Source organism: Cokeromyces recurvatus (genome assembly GCF_025118155.1).
Source record: "Cokeromyces recurvatus strain NRRL 2243 chromosome Unknown BX663scaffold_29, whole genome shotgun sequence".
Taxonomy (NCBI): domain Eukaryota; kingdom Fungi; phylum Mucoromycota; class Mucoromycetes; order Mucorales; family Mucoraceae; genus Cokeromyces; species Cokeromyces recurvatus.
This window is the reverse complement of record NW_026251415.1, coordinates 37,299-53,789: the sequence shown is the minus strand read 5'-3', so window position 1 is coordinate 53,789 and position 16,491 is coordinate 37,299. Positions and strand designations below refer to the sequence as shown.

The 16,491-nt window shown below is 29.5% G+C and overlaps 8 protein-coding genes across 8 annotated transcripts; 2 read left to right on the top strand and 6 right to left on the bottom strand.

The window, feature by feature from the left end:
• Nucleotides 1–250: 250 nt before the first annotated feature.
• BX663DRAFT_440880 (DNA replication factor Dna2-domain-containing protein) lies at nt 251–3,334 on the bottom strand (the record flags this gene model as incomplete). Its single annotated transcript, XM_051523421.1, has 5 exons — nt 251–601; nt 869–2,064; nt 2,135–2,903; nt 2,988–3,074; nt 3,167–3,334. 5 exons carry the CDS (start codon nt 3,332–3,334, stop codon nt 251–253), a joined length of 2,571 nt encoding a protein of 856 aa, XP_051379558.1.
• A 372-nt stretch (nt 3,335–3,706) lies between these two features.
• On the top strand, nt 3,707–4,652 carry BX663DRAFT_520509 (nuclear transport factor 2). Its single transcript, XM_051529126.1, has 4 exons — nt 3,707–3,907; nt 3,993–4,038; nt 4,117–4,375; nt 4,456–4,652. The coding sequence occupies exons 1-4, from the start codon at nt 3,824–3,826 to the stop codon at nt 4,463–4,465; spliced, it is 399 nt and encodes a 132-aa protein (XP_051379557.1). The 5' UTR covers nt 3,707–3,823; the 3' UTR covers nt 4,466–4,652.
• Nucleotides 4,653–5,033: 381 nt separating this feature from the next.
• BX663DRAFT_554755 (kinase-like domain-containing protein) lies at nt 5,034–7,171 on the bottom strand (the record flags this gene model as incomplete). Its single annotated transcript, XM_051531560.1, has 5 exons — nt 5,034–5,747; nt 5,835–6,500; nt 6,622–6,711; nt 6,821–6,917; nt 7,005–7,171. The coding sequence occupies 5 exons, from the start codon at nt 7,169–7,171 to the stop codon at nt 5,034–5,036; spliced, it is 1,734 nt and encodes a 577-aa protein (XP_051379556.1).
• Nucleotides 7,172–9,140: 1,969 nt separating this feature from the next.
• BX663DRAFT_520504 (HIT-like domain-containing protein) lies at nt 9,141–9,943 on the bottom strand. The gene is made up of 3 exons (XM_051529125.1): nt 9,800–9,943; nt 9,625–9,742; nt 9,141–9,568 (listed from the first exon to the last, which is right to left on the bottom strand). The coding sequence occupies exons 1-3, from the start codon at nt 9,887–9,889 to the stop codon at nt 9,489–9,491; spliced, it is 288 nt and encodes a 95-aa protein (XP_051379555.1). The 5' UTR covers nt 9,890–9,943; the 3' UTR covers nt 9,141–9,488.
• A 401-nt stretch (nt 9,944–10,344) lies between these two features.
• BX663DRAFT_520502 (At2g23090 like protein) lies at nt 10,345–10,860 on the bottom strand. Its single transcript, XM_051529124.1, has 4 exons — nt 10,789–10,860; nt 10,638–10,713; nt 10,522–10,584; nt 10,345–10,446 (listed from the first exon to the last, which is right to left on the bottom strand). The coding sequence occupies exons 1-4, from the start codon at nt 10,818–10,820 to the stop codon at nt 10,396–10,398; spliced, it is 222 nt and encodes a 73-aa protein (XP_051379554.1). The 5' UTR covers nt 10,821–10,860; the 3' UTR covers nt 10,345–10,395.
• A 20-nt stretch (nt 10,861–10,880) lies between these two features.
• On the bottom strand, nt 10,881–12,206 carry BX663DRAFT_537928 (mitochondrial import inner membrane translocase subunit Tim54). Its single transcript, XM_051530667.1, has 3 exons — nt 11,974–12,206; nt 11,790–11,879; nt 10,881–11,710 (listed from the first exon to the last, which is right to left on the bottom strand). The coding sequence occupies exons 1-3, from the start codon at nt 12,142–12,144 to the stop codon at nt 10,937–10,939; spliced, it is 1,035 nt and encodes a 344-aa protein (XP_051379553.1). The 5' UTR covers nt 12,145–12,206; the 3' UTR covers nt 10,881–10,936.
• A 1,194-nt stretch (nt 12,207–13,400) lies between these two features.
• Nucleotides 13,401–15,760, top strand: BX663DRAFT_520499 (transmembrane amino acid transporter protein-domain-containing protein). The gene is made up of 4 exons (XM_051529123.1): nt 13,401–14,507; nt 14,577–14,937; nt 15,035–15,454; nt 15,527–15,760. Exons 1-4 carry the CDS (start codon nt 13,443–13,445, stop codon nt 15,697–15,699), a joined length of 2,019 nt encoding a protein of 672 aa, XP_051379552.1. The 5' UTR covers nt 13,401–13,442; the 3' UTR covers nt 15,700–15,760.
• On the bottom strand, nt 15,741–16,487 carry BX663DRAFT_520496 (uncharacterized protein). Its single transcript, XM_051529122.1, has one exon. It carries the CDS (start codon nt 16,427–16,429, stop codon nt 15,761–15,763), a length of 669 nt encoding a protein of 222 aa, XP_051379551.1. The 5' UTR covers nt 16,430–16,487; the 3' UTR covers nt 15,741–15,760.
• Between the last annotated feature and the right edge of the window lie 4 nt (nt 16,488–16,491).

The following is a 16,491-nucleotide window of genomic DNA, read 5'->3' as shown; positions in this document are numbered from 1 at the left end:
TTTTTCAGAACCTGTGATATTAGACGTAATTGGGATCTATAAACCGATATAATAGCTAGTTGTTCTTGATTTACTCCTGATCCTAATAATGTTTCTGTAGCTTGATATATTAAATTTGCTTCTGACTTATTTTGAAGGAGGCCACCAAGAACTCTTACTTCTTTCCCGACTAATGCATCTGTATTGACAAATATTACTTTTCGACTATTACAATTATTTAGCGTTAATCTTTTTTTTTTCAATAATAGTATCAATATACTTGCCTTGGATCTAATACTGTCTTTAACCAACAGTCAGATAAACCTTTACATAACTCTTCTTTTGATTTATGTATCGATTTTAATCCTATATCCAATCTAGGAATATAAAGTGACTTGGACGCTACTTTATGACTGCCACATTTTAGTTTACCGTCATAAATTAACATATTGGAAACATCCATAATTTCCCTATTCATACGATATTGATATTTTAAATAACTAATCGACTCAGGTCTCGCTTCTGCTAATATGGAGAATAATGATTTTTCTAATCCACTATTCATTGATTCTTTACGTACAATCGGTGGTAATTGATACAGGTCACCAACAAGTACAAATGTCTTTGCATATCTAAGCGGTCCAATGCATGTAGGTAATGTAATTTGAGATGCTTCATCTATAATACAATAATCAAACTGCCTTTTTTGCAATAACACACTTCAAAAAAAAAAAAAGTATTCAAGATATTAATATGAATATATTCATATATGTAAACATGTCTTAACTTACTCTCCGACACCTAAACATGTGACACCAACCACTTTTCTAGAATTATAATATGCTTTCATGGCTTTTACAGTAGTAATGGTATCATTTATTGAAGGCACACAATCTCTCATTGAAGGCATCACTTTATCAATATTACCAAGTCGAAGAACATCAATACCATGCTGTCGAACTTTCCATAAAACATTATCTAAGGCTAAATGTGTATATGCTGCAACCAGCACAGTTTTGTTTTGTCCCACTAAATACTTTACAATTTCTGCTATTGTTGTCGTTTTGCCAGTACCAGGCATACCTAGGATTAAACTATAATCTTTTGCTTGGAGCACTCTTTTAAGTGCATTTCGTTGATCTGGGTTCATATTAGGCGTAAGAGGTAAATAAGGTACGGTGGTATCAAAATTTGGCTTCTCTAGATCAATAATTAAGTCTCTTAATCTTTGCATTCTAGGGTTTTCATCATTCTTTGTGACTAGTAAGACTAAATTATTGCGAAGCATATTCATACCCGTCGCCATTTCGTCTTTGTCTATACGATATTCAATTCGATTCTGCGAATAATAATGTTTTATGTCATTTTTAAATCGAACAAATGTTTTAAATGATTGGTTACTTAAAGCATCAAATCCAACATCTTTCTGTGGTGGGCTACGAAGTGGCTCATTTAAACTAAGTACAATCTCATGATTGGTCAAACCTATAACAAATCCCATAGATAAACTAATATGTCCTTCCATACTAGAAACAACAATTGGATCACCAATTGATATATTTGATACGATTGGCCCTTTATGTTCTGTATCCGGACTACGAACAAAACAATATCTCCATATTGAATTCTCAGGCTCAATTTGACAAGCTGACAGCTTTAATATCATATTGGACAAACATCTTCCAGATAACTCATGAATCTCAGCTGGTTGACGCCAAATTTCTTTACGCACATAATCAATGCTCGTTTCTTCTTTCTCCAGTAATTTCCACCAATGTTGAAAAAAGGATGAAATAGATTCAGTTATATGATCTGTTTTTTCTTCAAATAACTTGTGTAATCCACTTGTGGTTCCTGTTCCATTTTCAATCGCTTTATGATATATCATACATACATCATTCATATAACAATTTTGGCATGCATAATTATGTTTTATCATAGGTGGTAAAGTTTCAGTATTTTTACATGTGATTGCCAAATAGTTTCTAGACATAATTAAGGATCTCAAATCGTTTCTTGAAGATGGGACTAAATATAGACTATTTGTTTTAGAATAATACAGAACACCTGCACCAATATCAATATCTATAAAAAAAAAATCCGATATATGAGTTTAATGCAGACATATATATATATATATTATAATTCATTTTACCATATCTATCACTCATTAAAAGGGTATAAAGCAAAGTTTGAGCTCGATTCGTCAAAAACCTTGATGCTTTTCCAGTCTTTAGTTCAAAAGGAACAGTCAAAATCTTATTAGTTGGGCTTAATCTTAATTGTACAGAGGCATCCACCATGCCTTTCAATCCATAAGTTGGACTCCACAAATGTTCTTCAATATCTAGTACTTTACATATAGATATAGTATTACATCCTAATTCTTTTGATACATTTGGCCCCATATCTGTACTTGGACGAGCAGTAGCCTTTGGATATTCGTTTACAAATGTTGTACCGAACTGATATATACTCTCAGCATATCCGCTTAAAATACTAAATGCAGTTTCTTCATCCTGATCCAATGCATATAAATCTTCTAATGAATCTACTATAACACGCTTTATTTCATCCTTGATGCTCTTAACAGAAAATTCGTTTGTTTGCAATGCATTTTGTAGTACTCTATGAATGATATTTCCATGAACAAGTGCTTCTGTATATTCACTAACACCTTTAATTTTCATTTGTAAGACTGATTTTCGAAGACACAAAAAGGTATCGGCCACTGCAGTACATGAAATCAACTGATCGGGATGAACAATAATAAAGTTTTTTTGATTATCAATGATTACTTCGTGTATATCTGTTGTGTAAGGTATATGAACTATATCTCCTATAGTTACTAACGTCTGTTCCCATTCTTGTCGTAATTTTGCTGTAATTGTGGAATTGGCATCTTCTTCTATTAATAATAAAATCTATATACATACACACATACGCACACATATATATATATTAATGATAGGTCCTTAAGGTAGTTGAAATATTGATAATAATAAAACCTTTTCTGAATATTTATCTTCATCTATTGTATAAGCTCCATGTGTTACGTTAGCAACCAAATATCGATTAAATTTTTGCCGTTTCGCCTAGAAATAAAAACAAAAATCATTTGATTAAAGATGAAGCAAAAGAAAAAAAAGCAAAAAAAAAAAAAAGTCAGATTAAACTTTTATTTTACTTTTTGTGTTGGTGCTTTTAAGGTATTTTCTGCTCTGTTCAACACTTCACCTAACTCTTCTAAAGGTAAATCATCAAAAATATCACTGGATGATAGATCTAATTTTTTCTCTGCCTTAATAATTGCGGATATATCTAGTTCTTCTAAAGCAATATCATCTCCAAACATAGAATCATCATCAATAGTTGCTGATTTATTTAGTTCTGAAAGGTGATCTATAGATCGGTGGAATTTTTTTTTTTCAAATACAATTAATAAAGGACGATCTTAAGGTATAAGTAGTGTACCTATTTTTAAACGCTTATGTATATTCATATGTATATTTGTCGAAGAGTTTGTATTTACTGATTCCCTTATTAGTTTTGATTTATTCATGATCTATGTAGATTAGTAAGAATAAAGATATTTTTAAATGTATTTTTCTTTAAAAAAAAAGAAAAAGAAAAATAGAGGTACATTATATCTGAATTTGAAAACTCGCACAACAACCATTTCTTTCAAAAACGCGAATACTCATGATATGCTTCTACACTTCGACTGTCTTTGAAAAAAAAAATGCTGTGACCGCTCTTTATTAAATCTGGTAAACACATACAAACAATAAAAAAAAAGTCAAAATTTATAACGCTTACTTTTTGACAAACAAATCACAACACGATGGATGTCATAATAAATGTTGCTGAAAAGAGCAGCGAGCAATTTATTCAATTCTTTTATCCTAATTATGATACACAACGACAGGTATTACCATTTTTTTTCCAGTGATGCATAAAAGATCATTTTTGTTTTTTTTTATTTTTTCGCTTTAATGCTGATTTTATCAAAGAATCTAGGAAATCTATATCGTGATAATTCCGCTATATTATGGAATGGTAAGACGATAAAATGTTATAATCATTAGAGTAAAAAATAATAATAATAATAATAATATGTTTTGTTTTTCTGATTAGGCAATGCATTTTCAGGAGCTCAACAATATTCTGAATTTTTGGGTCGATTACCAATGTCCCACCACGAAGTTGATGTTTATGATTGTCATCCTTTACCTGCAACTATGAATGCACAAGGCACTTGTGGTATTTTAATTAACGCTACCGGCACAGTTAAATATGGTGATAACCCAGTAAAGAGACATTTTTCACAAACTTTTATTTTAATGCCTGATGAGAAACAAGCAGGCAATTATTATGTTCAAAGTGATAATTTCAGGTAATTAACAGGAATCGAATTCTTGGTTTCAAGTATGAAAAAAAAAACAAATTTCTTACTAATAAGCATATTAAAATTAGATTTGTTTAATCATGATGCGTCTGTGTACTTGAGTTTTTCTTCAAACACCCAAGATGCTGGTTTAGAACAGTGCGGAAGATTTCTTATGTAAATAAAGCGATCCTATTTTATATATTGTTACTATTGTACTAGAATTAATTCTACGACAGTTTTCTTTGTTATTGTTTATTAAATAAAAAGGAGTTTAGTCTATTTATTGTTTTTGTCTTGAAGGGAAAAAAACAACATACAATTGAATCTTTAAGCATCCAGGTATATATACTCTGTCTTACAACACTTGCTCAATAATATAATCTATATACCAGCTTTCGAAAGGTTTATTCCCTTCTTAGTAGTGTAAGATTTTATATGATGTTAATAAACAGCTGTTTTATTTTAATGTCCCTGAATTTAACCGGAGAAAATGAGTGTATATTATGTATCACTACTGTACAATAAATAAAGAATTATATTAAAATACGCTAAATATTTTATTGTTTTACGCTAAAATAAATAAAGCATTAAGCATTATTATAAATAAATATCACCTGAGTTGTGCTGTATTACAGGCAGTGTAAAAAAAAAAAATGGGTAAGTGTTATTCAGATTGACGTACAAGCAGTGAGTTTTTTCTCCTCTCAAGTAAAGTAGCATTATTCATATTTAAATCAAATGATGGCGTTACTTGTTGGCTGATGACGGGTAAATTATCGGCTTTCATGTTCATTAATAGCTGTTTAGTTAATAAGTTACTGCCCGTTGTTTTATTTAATGAGGATCCAGTTTGTCGGTGGTAATTATCCTTTTTTTTAGCTTTATTGGCATTAACTGACAGAGAAAGGAAGGATACAAACTTATCGATATTTTCTTCATCACTATCACTATCTGAAACAAGTGATAGTGGATCACGAAATGGATACATGCGATAATGACTCTCAAATGTTTGCTGTTGAACTGAATTTTTATTCTCTTTATGTTTTACTCCTTCTTCCTCCAGCCTGTGTACTGCATAAGATACATCAAACATCTCCTTCATTGTAGTAATTCCAGATAGAAAAAGTTCTTTTCTTTTTTTTGAAGATTGAGGTGGTATGTCCCTAGGTAATGATGGAGCTATTGAAATTGTTTCAACTGCCACAGAAGTCGTTGCAGGATTTGATATCTTTAGCAAATATGGAGTGTTATTATCACAAGGTTCATTTTTTATATTTTCAGCTCTTATACTATAATTATCTTCTCTTTTTATATTAGGGATAGTATACGATGATGCAATGTCACTTTTAACAATAGAAATAGGAGTACTCAGTTTATCCTTAATACATACAAATATGTATATACATATCAATATATATATTATATATTGTATATAAATATTAATATTAATAAAAAAAAACTTTACCTGTTTCAACATCCATGGATGAGCTAAAAATTGATTTATTGTATATCTCTTTTTTGGATTAATTACCAGTAAGTTTTGAACAAGATGCTTAGCATCGATAGAGATATGATCCCACCAGGGGCTTAGGAAACTATATTTTCCTTTTGCAACTTTCCGAGTTAGTGTAGCAATGTTTTCGTCATAAAACGGAGGAAATCCGCAGAGCATAGTATAGAGTACACAACCCAAAGCCCACATATCAACAGACTTTGAGTATCGTTCATCCTTTACTATTTCAGGTGCAGTATATCCAACTGTACCACACGGAGTCATTGTATGTTTATCCCAAATCACTTTTGATAAGCCAAAATCAGCTATCTTTACTTTCCCAATACAACCCCCTCCAAGACCAGGTACGAAGTCACCTTCATCTTCCTTTGATTCATCTTCATTTTGTTGCCATCGTGTAGTCGGGATCCTTCGTTCCATAAATGGTATTGGTTCAAATAAAATATTTTCAGGCTTAATATCTCTATGAACAACACCTCTTTCTTCATGAAGATATCGAATACCTTCAGCTACTTGTCTTATGCAATGTCTAGCAAGTTCTTCACTAAAATAAGTTAAATGAACGATTTGATGAAATACTTCTCCACCATTCATTAATTCTAAAACTAAGAAATAATACTAGATACAAATATTTTTTTTAGAATAACATACATTTTATATTTTTATATACTTTTTTTTTTGGTGGGGGAGAGGGGGAAATTATATTCTGATCTAAAAAGCTTTTTTTTTTTTTCCTTACATTTTTGGTTTCAATAAAACTAAGTAGCTTCACAATTGAAGAATGATTTAATGTACGCATAATTTGAACTTCTTTCAAGACGTTTGCTTTCTATAAATATTTTACATATGAATTATATATAAATGTTATACCTTTTTTTTTTTTAAAAAAAAAAAAAAAAAAAAAAAAAAAAAAAAAAAAAAAGCCCCGTGATATGTACCTTAATCTGATTTAGTTCGAATTTTCTAACTATTTTTATTGCTACATGCTGGCTTGTTCTATTATCAATTGCTTCATATACCTTAGAAAAGGCTCCTCTATGTATGATAATGGGGCCATATATACAGTATTTAGTTATATAGCAACATAATATACACAAATAAATAATAATAAAAGAACCATACTCTCCCAATTTGTGTAATAATGTGTATTGTTCTAATCCTTTATAAACAGATGCTTCTGATTTTTTAATATTTTTATCTTGTCTTATCTTTATGCTTTGCGCTTCTTCAGAGTGACCAAGAAATGAACCACTACCAAATAACTTTTTAAATTGATTAAATACAGACATACAAAAAAAAAAAAAAAAAAAAAAAATGAAAAGAAAAAGCATAAACAAAGATGATTTTTTAGACTAACATTAAGAAATGATCTTAACTTTTTATGTAATTTTTGTGTCCTGATACAAAAAATCAAGGGACTCAAACCATAAAAAGAAACTCAATAGTTAAAGTCTAAATGCTTATTAAAAAAAAAAAAAAAATCAGCATATCTGCTGCAGTAGTCATAGTGTTAAAAAGCAGTTTTCAAAGTAGCCAATCATTAGCAGAAAAGAAAAATTATAATTACGGATTTGAAATAATTAATCTGCATTTTTAACATGCAAATAAATAAACTAATATTTTGTGAGACTAATAATTAAATTGCTGGTCTATGTTAACTGTTCATAATCCTTTTATTTTTTTTCCTCTTCACTAATTAATGTTGCTTCAAAACTCAATCGTTTACATTAATTAACTAAAATCAAAGTCAAAATCTTGAATGATACCTGAATAATAAAATAGTAACAATAAAGCTTTTTTTTTTTTATGCTTGATTAAATGGAACTTTTATATTCAAGATATGATTCATGTTCATAGCTAAAGCTTCATCCATAAACTAGCGTGTCTATTCTATTATACTTTACAATAGAAAATTAGTTATGTTTATCAATTACGAAAAAAAAAAATGGGTTCAAATCAATCAAGTTCTGTATATCAGTTATAGCTTGATACACAGTCATAACTTTAGAAACTTAATTATGCCTTTAGTAATTAAAACGCTTCCTTCTCCCTTCTAATTATGGTAACTTGGGTGTAAGAGTAAAATATAACAAATAAGAAAAAAGTTCTTTTTTTTTTATGAAACATTTAACAACCTAATTATATTAATTCCTTAATAGTACTACTTTTGAAATTGAGTCTTCTAAATAAAGCAGATGATATTTTGAAGTTATTAGTACTATTCTTGTTACGATATAACCTACCTATTAAGTTTAATGTATCTCTCTTCTTTTGGTTTATTGTAATAGATTGATTAATACAAATACATGTATCAGGAATTTCTAAGTTTACTGTAGATATGATTTATAAATGATGGCTACTTTAAGTAAAATACCATCTATTCTATAATAGAATAATCTTAAATATTACCAAGTTTTTTTTTCTTATTATTATTAATATGGACGAGCAACCTTTACTGGTTTTAAAACGAACACCATAATACAGTTTAAAAGAGTTAGTCTTGGGAAGAAGAAGAAAAAAAAACGCTTATCGTTACTCTGTAAATAGTATAGGCAGAAATAGAATTATAATTAAATATAAATGTGTAAAGATAAGTAAAAACAACTATACTTTTTTAAGGATAAAGAAGTGCTCTACATTTTAAGTTCATATACATTTAGTCCAAAGTTGAGGTTTTAATAGTAATAAAAATCATTAAAAAAAGAAACAAGAGTATAAAAAACAATTGTCCTTAACTTTCATCCTTTAGCATTATTAATGTACACTATTCAAGAGCTATAGCGGCTATTGAAAAGCAAAATGCTGAAAGTGCTATTAAAGTAACATTGAATTATGGTACCTGATTATTATCTTGATCCCCTGACAACCATGAATTATTATAGAATTGATAAGCCAATATATAATCATGGATACCACCTCTTCATTATATACTTATAATTATTATAATAGAAGTATATATATATTAATGACAACAGTAGTGTTTATTTCCCTCTATAGTCACTCACTCTCAATATTCTGATCCAATGTTAAAAGCAAAACTAAGCACAGTTAAATATGAAGACTTTTTTTTAAAAAAAAAATGTTCGATATTTGTAGCTACGTTTCCATTTACCATATGAAAGTTGTTATATATCATTCTATTAACTGATTTGATAAAAAAAATTCTTCTTTTAAATAAAAACATATCTTTTGTTGTTACTTCAATTAAGTGATATTATTATATGAAAACCATAATTTGATATTCCAAAAATGTATTTTGAGCGACTTATTTTTGCAATTTAATTTTTTATTTTTGGTGATAATTGGCAGGTACTCTATGTTACTTAGCAACAACAATCAGAATTTTATTATTTTAAACAGGATTCATTCCTTCAGCAAGTCTATTAAGAACAGTCTTTGCATCAATATACCAAGGATAGCCTGATCTATATTTAAAACTCCTATACTTATTTTTAAAAGGCAAACCTATCACATGCATATGCAAATGATTAACTGAATTAAAAGGAGGGACATGAAATCCTAACCTGCAATAGTAGTAACACGTCAAATATGAGGAAGACAAAAATAAAATAAAATAAATAAAGGATCTCTTTTAAGAGATTGACACTACCTAACTTGTGTGGTATCATCTGGATTATATCCTTGTTCTTTCAATAGTGTTTTACCTAGAATAATCATTTTCTGTACTAGCATTTTTTTTTTTTAGTGGAAGCATATGTCTACATATTATAATAGAACTTACATAATACTATGTCACCTCCATCAAGATGTTTGACTGTTTCGATGTGATTTTTGGGTATAATAAGTAAATGAGTTTTCGCTGATGGAGAACGATCTCTGAATGCAATTAGCTCATCTGTCTATTTAATGGTATAAATTATATCAGGAAAACAAAAGAAGTACAGACAGGAATATACCTCAAATACAATTCTTGAATCGATATTTTCTTTTATATTACAAAAGGTACAGACTTTGTTAATATCACTGAGACAACAACAGTAAAACATAATAAGCCGCACGAAAATAAATATTAAAAAAAAAAAAGAAACAAACTTTTTTTTTTGTGGCGATTCAATAACAGTATCAAGGTCGTACGATTCAATAACTTGCCCTTTTTTCGAATACAGCAATTGCTGCAAATGTTTATTTAGTATAAAATGCAAAAAAAAATATACATATATATCTGTACTAAATCTATTATTACATAAGAGCAAGCTTCAGGGATTATATACACCTGTAGTTTAACAGGGATTTTTTTTTGTTTTTTTTTTACTCTATACTGTGAAGAGGAAACATGTTGATTCAATTACAGAGTTATGGTAACTCCGAGAGTTTCAGTATTCTTTATATATACTTTAATATCTACAATAGACAGTGTATAGGATATGACGTATAATATCTAGTTAATCACTTAATAAAGCAGATATACAAAAGAAGGATTCTCTATAGTTTTTTTTTTTCTTTTTTTTTAAAAAAAAAATTCTATTTGATATATTATTTAAGATTCATGAAATTATTTTTGAAAATCACTTTCAGGTGGGACAGGATCCTTTGGATGTTTAGCCTATTATGATGTATTTTATATTAAGAAAAGAAGAAGAAAAGAATGGCCGATTCTCTTTTTCTTTTTCTTTCTTACCTCGAAATGTTGTTTTAAAAGGTTATAGTTGGGAAGTGCAATAAAGCATTTAGGACATTTGATCTAATTTATTGATATAAATTATATATACCATTTTTCATTCTATGTTAACTTACTTGAAGACCAGCAGCTCGAGCACCTAATTGTGAACCATTTGACTTACGCTTAGCAGCTTCCTTTTGAGCTCTTTGTCTGTAGTTTATACAAATATAAATATTTTCGTTATATGTTAACAATGTTATTTCATTTCTTTTTTCTTTACTTTACCTAGCTTGTTCCTTTTGTGCACCGCGAGCCATGATTTAAATTTTATGGTTTTGATTAGAGAGAAAAAAAAAAAAGAAAAAAAATTTGAAAAAAAAAAAAAAAATTGTCTCCAGGAGCTTTATTTATAAATTTTTTTTAATAAACTCCGTTAAGGAAGATCTTCAGTGGTATAAGTTTTAAGTTTGTCAATAATTCTTTCATCAATCACTATAGGTTTATCATTGTCTTTTAATTCTTTCACTGATTCATCTCCAATCCAATATTTTTTTTCATTTTGGCCTAAATCAGCATCACTTTTCTCAATAGGTCTTGTATTGTTCAATACAACAGCAACGACATGTTTCCCAACCTCTTCAATTCTTTTATAATCAGCATACCACATGTAAAGTCGATAAGGAATATTATTCCACCCAATAATATTAACATGCGGAATATACATGACTGGTGAAAAGGAAGGCGGTAATGAAAAATGATTCTCCTTTTCTTCTACTATGAACTGTTGTGGTTGATCTAGCATGACTTCATTATTATTTTCTATTGTTTGTCTTTCATCTAAATCGTTCTTTAATTCGTCTAGTTCAGTTTCTTTAACATCTGTATTCGACTCCTTTTCCTCCTTTATCACTTTAAGGCTAGTATCACAACTTTTTGAATAACCATTAAGAACTTCACGATAAGCATTTCTACCAATAGCTAAAATACCATCAAACTTAGTATTGCCTTCTTGTTTCTTATGCATAATCTCTTCCATAGCAGAAGTTGCAAATGGATTATTGCTTACAGAATCATTCTTTATAGGCTCCTTTTCTTCTGTCGTTTCACGATGAAGTTTGACAATTTCTTCAATAACAGAGCTTTCAATTTGTCCAGCAGATTTTGCTTCCTTTACTTCATAATCAACAGCACCTGCAACAAGAATAGGCTATAATAATAATAAAAAGAAATAATTTTAATCTATTGTATTTATAAAGGATCTCGTTCCTAACATGATAGATAATTACTTTAACATATTCTCGAAACCAGTTTCGACTTTTTTCAATACTATCACCTGGAGGAGCAGATATATACACAAGGACCTTTCGAGGCATTTCCTGTTAGAGAAAAAAAAAAGATAAAGAGAGAGAAAGAGAGAGAAAGAGAATGATTTAATATTTTTATTGATTAATACAAGATGCATTGACTAACATGAACCCCACAAGGCCTATCTGCTAAGAATGAAACTTTTTGTGCTATTCTTTTTCTAGCTTCGTCAGCATTCTTATTACTAACATAAACGATGCCACTAATGGCGCCAGCAATTCCACTAAAAATAAGTGTGCCTTTGGAAGGCATTTTTAATCCAAACGGTAAAGGCATCGATCACAAATGTTATAAAAGCCAAAAAAATAAAAATAAAAGAAAAAAGTAGTAGTTGCTACAAATGTTATAATTTTGCCCTGGGGGTGGGTTAAAGAGTTTAATTTCTGAGTTTATTGAATCCATAAAATAAAAAAGCAGTCCTTAGAGACCTCTTCGAAAGCTCTCTCTCCATTTTTTTTTAACGTTGCACAAATACAAAACCCCCCCATTTTACTCAACTATTTAAAGTGATTCTTTATTAAGCCACTATAAACTTATTAACTGAATGATAGCAAAATACCTTTAAATAACTATAAAAAATCTTATTCCCAATATTAGTAGTGATTCTGCTATTCAGTTTTTTTTATTATTATTATTTTATTTTATTTTATTAAACAATAGATCGGAGGCTATATGACTCAATTCAGTTGACCATCTTCTATAGCGAACGAAATATTAATTTTTATGCATATGCTATTCACCGTATATAGTATGAATAATGTATGTACGACTCGAAATAGATTAAATTAGTAATCAGTAACTATTTCTACAGACTTCTCAGCTTTATTGATTATCTTAAACGTGCTACTAGCCGTCTCATTCCTATGTTAATCATACCATAAAGACAGAATATGACTTGAAAAAAGTACTGATGTTTTGACTTCAAATTGGTAGTTGTGCATTCAGTACGTTTTTCCTTATTCTTCATATTAATCTATTGTTTTCTTTATATGAGAGGTAGTAGACTTATCAATCAATAATCTTTTTTTTTTTAATTGTAAATAAAACTTTAGTTTGTATCTCTTTAGAATTAGTATTCAATAGTACAGTTATTGGAATTGCATATATTGAATTTTTTTTAATTTGCGATAGAATATAGTATACTGGTAGAGCATTAGTTTTAATTAACTTGGTAATAGTTATGAATAACTGGTAATATCAAATTTTACTACTATCCTTTGCTGTCTAAAATACTTCTTTTGTTCAAATAAGGCATTTTTGTTCCTGTCTATCATTAACTGCTTATTTTTCTCATAATGGCCCTCAAATATTCACTCATTTGACATAGATATTAATAGAACTACTTGATTCTTCAAAATTAGCTTTACCACCCATTGTTATAGACGAAAATAGATTTTGAACATACAACAAACATAATTTTTTATGCTGCTTGTAAATTATTTTAGAACCAAAAAAGGTATAGCATGATTTACTGTTTCTTTTTTAATATTCTTTTTTTTTTCTTTTTTTTTTTTTTTCCTCTCTTTCTCTCATATACTTGTGCAAAAGACATCTATATATATATACATATATATATGAGTAATAATATTAAAACAAACATCGATGATGAAACTATTTTTAGTCTAGTTCAGCAACACTTGATCCATGACTCAAATAGCAGTAGAACAAGCACAACTAGTTCTTCGTTAATAACAAGAGAACAGTCTGATGCTCTTACCTCTTCACCCCCAGTGGAAGTCGAAATACCTGTGCCTTATCATTTACCAGGTGCAGCAATTACACATGACATTTACAATCATGCTAATAGTTTAGTCATGGCATCTCATTCCTTGAATCGTTCAAAATCTGTAAACGATCTTAACCATAAATATTCGAGGAAGAAGTCAACTGTTATTCAGGATAATGATATAGATAATGAATACGAAAATCTTGATAAACCAGGTGGATTTAGACGTTTTCATGTCCATCAGCAACATCGATTATTAGCTGCTCAACAAGAATATGGTAATAGCAATGATAGCTCTGCTTTTCAGGAACAATTTCGTCCTGATTCAATATGTTCAGTTGATATCCGTCAAGATTATAACACTGGAATTTTTCATAATAGAAAATATGACAAGAGGATGACTGACAATGTTTCTTCATCAGCTTATTATTATTATAATCGTCCTTACAAGAAGCGTAATAGAACACGTCATTTTTTAGATTTTCTGGCTATTACATCTGTAATGAATCAATTTGCAGGAGAAGATCTATCTGATTCAGAAGAAGAAGAAAGTAATATGAACAATGAAGAGATAGCAACAGAAGAAACACATTTATTATCAGGAAAGAAAAAACGACAATCTCAGCTACAAAAGACTGATCATAAAAAGAAAGCAAATACGACCAAGACGATTTTTTTGCTATTTAAAGCATTCATAGGGAGTGGTATTCTATTTTTACCAAAGGCCTTTTCCAATGGTGGTCTTTTATTTTCAGTCATTATCATGTGGCTGATGGGTGGCATCTCCCTCTATTGTTTCCTATTATTATTAGAATGCAAAGAGCATTTATCAGGTAGTTATGGTGATATTGGTGGCGCATTATATGGATCATGGATGAGATCCATGGTATTATTTTCTATTGCTATTTCTCAGGTATATATGCATTTGACTTTTTTTTTTGTAAATGTGTATGTAAAACTTAGTCTTAGTATACACATATAGTTGGGGTTTATGTGTGGAGGGACAATTTTTATAGTACAAAACATAACTGAAGCTGTTCGGGCCCTTAGTGGGAATATAATTCATTTGAACAGTACTGCCGTCTTTATCATATTAGCTATTCTATTAATACCTTTAGTGTTAATTCGAAATATAACCAAATTATCACCAACTGCGCTTCTATCAGATGCACTAATCATAGGTGGTTTGATTACACTATTGGTTTATGATATCATCGATATATTTAAAGATGAAAGTAATACTACTCATTCAACTAAAATTGGCCCCAATGTAAAATGGTTATTTAATTCGGCTGATTACGCTGTATTTATTGGTACTGCTGTATACTCTTTTGAAGGAATTGGTAACCTCCCCCTAAAAAAAAAAAAAAAAAAAAAAAAAAAAAAAAAAAAAAAAAATAGAATAAATATTTAATGCTGGTCATTTACACTTCTTTAAAGGTTTAATTATTCCAATTCGTGATTCTATGAAAACCCCTGAAAAATTTCCTAGTGTATTGACTTTTGTCATGTTTCTTGTAGCTATTACTTTATGCTCCGTTGGTACATTAGGCTATCTTGCATTTGGTGAGAATGTTCAAACAATTGCTTTATTGAATTTACCTCCTGGTATACTGCCTAATTCAATTCAATTAGGCTATGCTGCAGCTATTCTTTTATCTAATGCACTAACTTTATTTCCTACTATACGTATCATTGAACATGCCTTGTTTGGTGAAAGAACTGGTAAACATAATTTGTACATTAAATGGCAAAAAAATCTACTTCGTGCCTCTGTAGTTATTTGTGGAACTTTGATTGCTTTATTTGGTGCAAATGATTTAGATAAGTTCATAAGTTTAATTGGATCCATTTGTTGTTGTAAGTATATAAATATGTATGAATATATAGATAACAGAATCTAGTTAAATATTCATTATGCATATATATAAGGCCCTTTAAGTCTTATATTTCCTCCTTTATTTCATATGGCATTATCAACTACGAAAGGCTTAAAACGTGTAATAGATATAATTTTGATAGGTTTTGGAATAATAGTGATGCTATTTACTTTTTATCAAACTTCTAAACAATGGGTAGTATCATCATCTGGTGGCGATGTTTAATAAAAAAAAAGCTTTATTTATAAATAGATTTTCTTTCTTTTTTTTTTTTTTTTTTTTTTTTTTAATATGTAACAACTACTTTTTTCTTAAGCCACGTTGTAGGTTCAATACAATGATTAATTAAAAAGTGACCAACATCTTGTCGAGAAATTGTGTATCCTGAAATACCAACGTTTGCTTTATAATCACCAACAAGTTTACCATTTGTTAATAAGCTGGGTCGTACAATGATCCAATCATGAATCGATTTGTTTTTATGCTCTACTAAATCCTCTAATCTCTGCTTATCTTGGTGTGGTTCATGTAAAAGGAAATAATAAAGAGGTCTAAACAAATAAGGGACTTCCTTCATGCCGTCTAACCCAGTAGTTGAGACAACAACAAGACGCTTAGGTCGTTCATTTTCATCAAGATGATCAAGGACTCTGATTAATACAGTCATAGTATCATGACATAAACCAGGTGAAACCATTTTCCCACTTTTAAGATCCACAACACTTCCAATAGAATAAACAACGACATCTGTACCTTGAATTGTTTCTTTTACTGCTTTTTCATCTAAAGCGTCTCCCCTTATAATACTCAATTTTGCCTTTTGTTCCTCTGTATACTCCATGTGATCTGGATTTCGAATTAAAAGTTTAAAATCATGTTTGCCTTCTTCGAGCCCTTGAACAACCATGGCACGAGAACATCCTTTCGAACCTCCTAATACAGAGATCTTTACCATAATATGGATCAATGAGATATCTGTATGAAATAATAACTTAAAAAAAAAAAGAAAAAAAGAAA

Coding starts and splice junctions, on each gene's coding strand:
- BX663DRAFT_520509 (XM_051529126.1), top strand. CDS start 3,824: ATGGATGTCATAATAAATGTTGCTGAAAAGAGCAGCGAGCAATTTATT. Junction 3,908..3,992: donor ATTATGATACACAACGACAG/GTATTACCATTT, acceptor ATTTTATCAAAG/AATCTAGGAAATCTATATCG. Junction 4,039..4,116: donor TTCCGCTATATTATGGAATG/GTAAGACGATAA, acceptor TTTTCTGATTAG/GCAATGCATTTTCAGGAGCT.
- BX663DRAFT_520504 (XM_051529125.1), bottom strand. CDS start 9,889: ATGTTTTACTGTTGTTGTCTCAGTGATATTAACAAAGTCTGTACCTTT. Junction 9,743..9,799: donor ATTCAAGAATTGTATTTGAG/GTATATTCCTGT, acceptor ACCATTAAATAG/ACAGATGAGCTAATTGCATT. Junction 9,569..9,624: donor TGGAGGTGACATAGTATTAT/GTAAGTTCTATT, acceptor AAAAAATGCTAG/TACAGAAAATGATTATTCTA.
- BX663DRAFT_520502 (XM_051529124.1), bottom strand. CDS start 10,820: ATGGCTCGCGGTGCACAAAAGGAACAAGCTAG. Junction 10,714..10,788: donor GCACAAAAGGAACAAGCTAG/GTAAAGTAAAGA, acceptor TATAAACTACAG/ACAAAGAGCTCAAAAGGAAG. Junction 10,585..10,637: donor CTCGAGCTGCTGGTCTTCAA/GTAAGTTAACAT, acceptor TCAATAAATTAG/ATCAAATGTCCTAAATGCTT.
- BX663DRAFT_537928 (XM_051530667.1), bottom strand. CDS start 12,144: ATGCCTTTACCGTTTGGATTAAAAATGCCTTCCAAAGGCACACTTATT. Junction 11,880..11,973: donor ATAGGCCTTGTGGGGTTCAT/GTTAGTCAATGC, acceptor TTTCTCTAACAG/GAAATGCCTCGAAAGGTCCT. Junction 11,711..11,789: donor GGTTTCGAGAATATGTTAAA/GTAATTATCTAT, acceptor TTATTATTATAG/CCTATTCTTGTTGCAGGTGC.
- BX663DRAFT_520499 (XM_051529123.1), top strand. CDS start 13,443: ATGAGTAATAATATTAAAACAAACATCGATGATGAAACTATTTTTAGT. Junction 14,508..14,576: donor TTTCTATTGCTATTTCTCAG/GTATATATGCAT, acceptor ATACACATATAG/TTGGGGTTTATGTGTGGAGG. Junction 14,938..15,034: donor ATACTCTTTTGAAGGAATTG/GTAACCTCCCCC, acceptor ACTTCTTTAAAG/GTTTAATTATTCCAATTCGT.
- BX663DRAFT_520496 (XM_051529122.1), bottom strand. CDS start 16,429: ATGGTAAAGATCTCTGTATTAGGAGGTTCGAAAGGATGTTCTCGTGCC.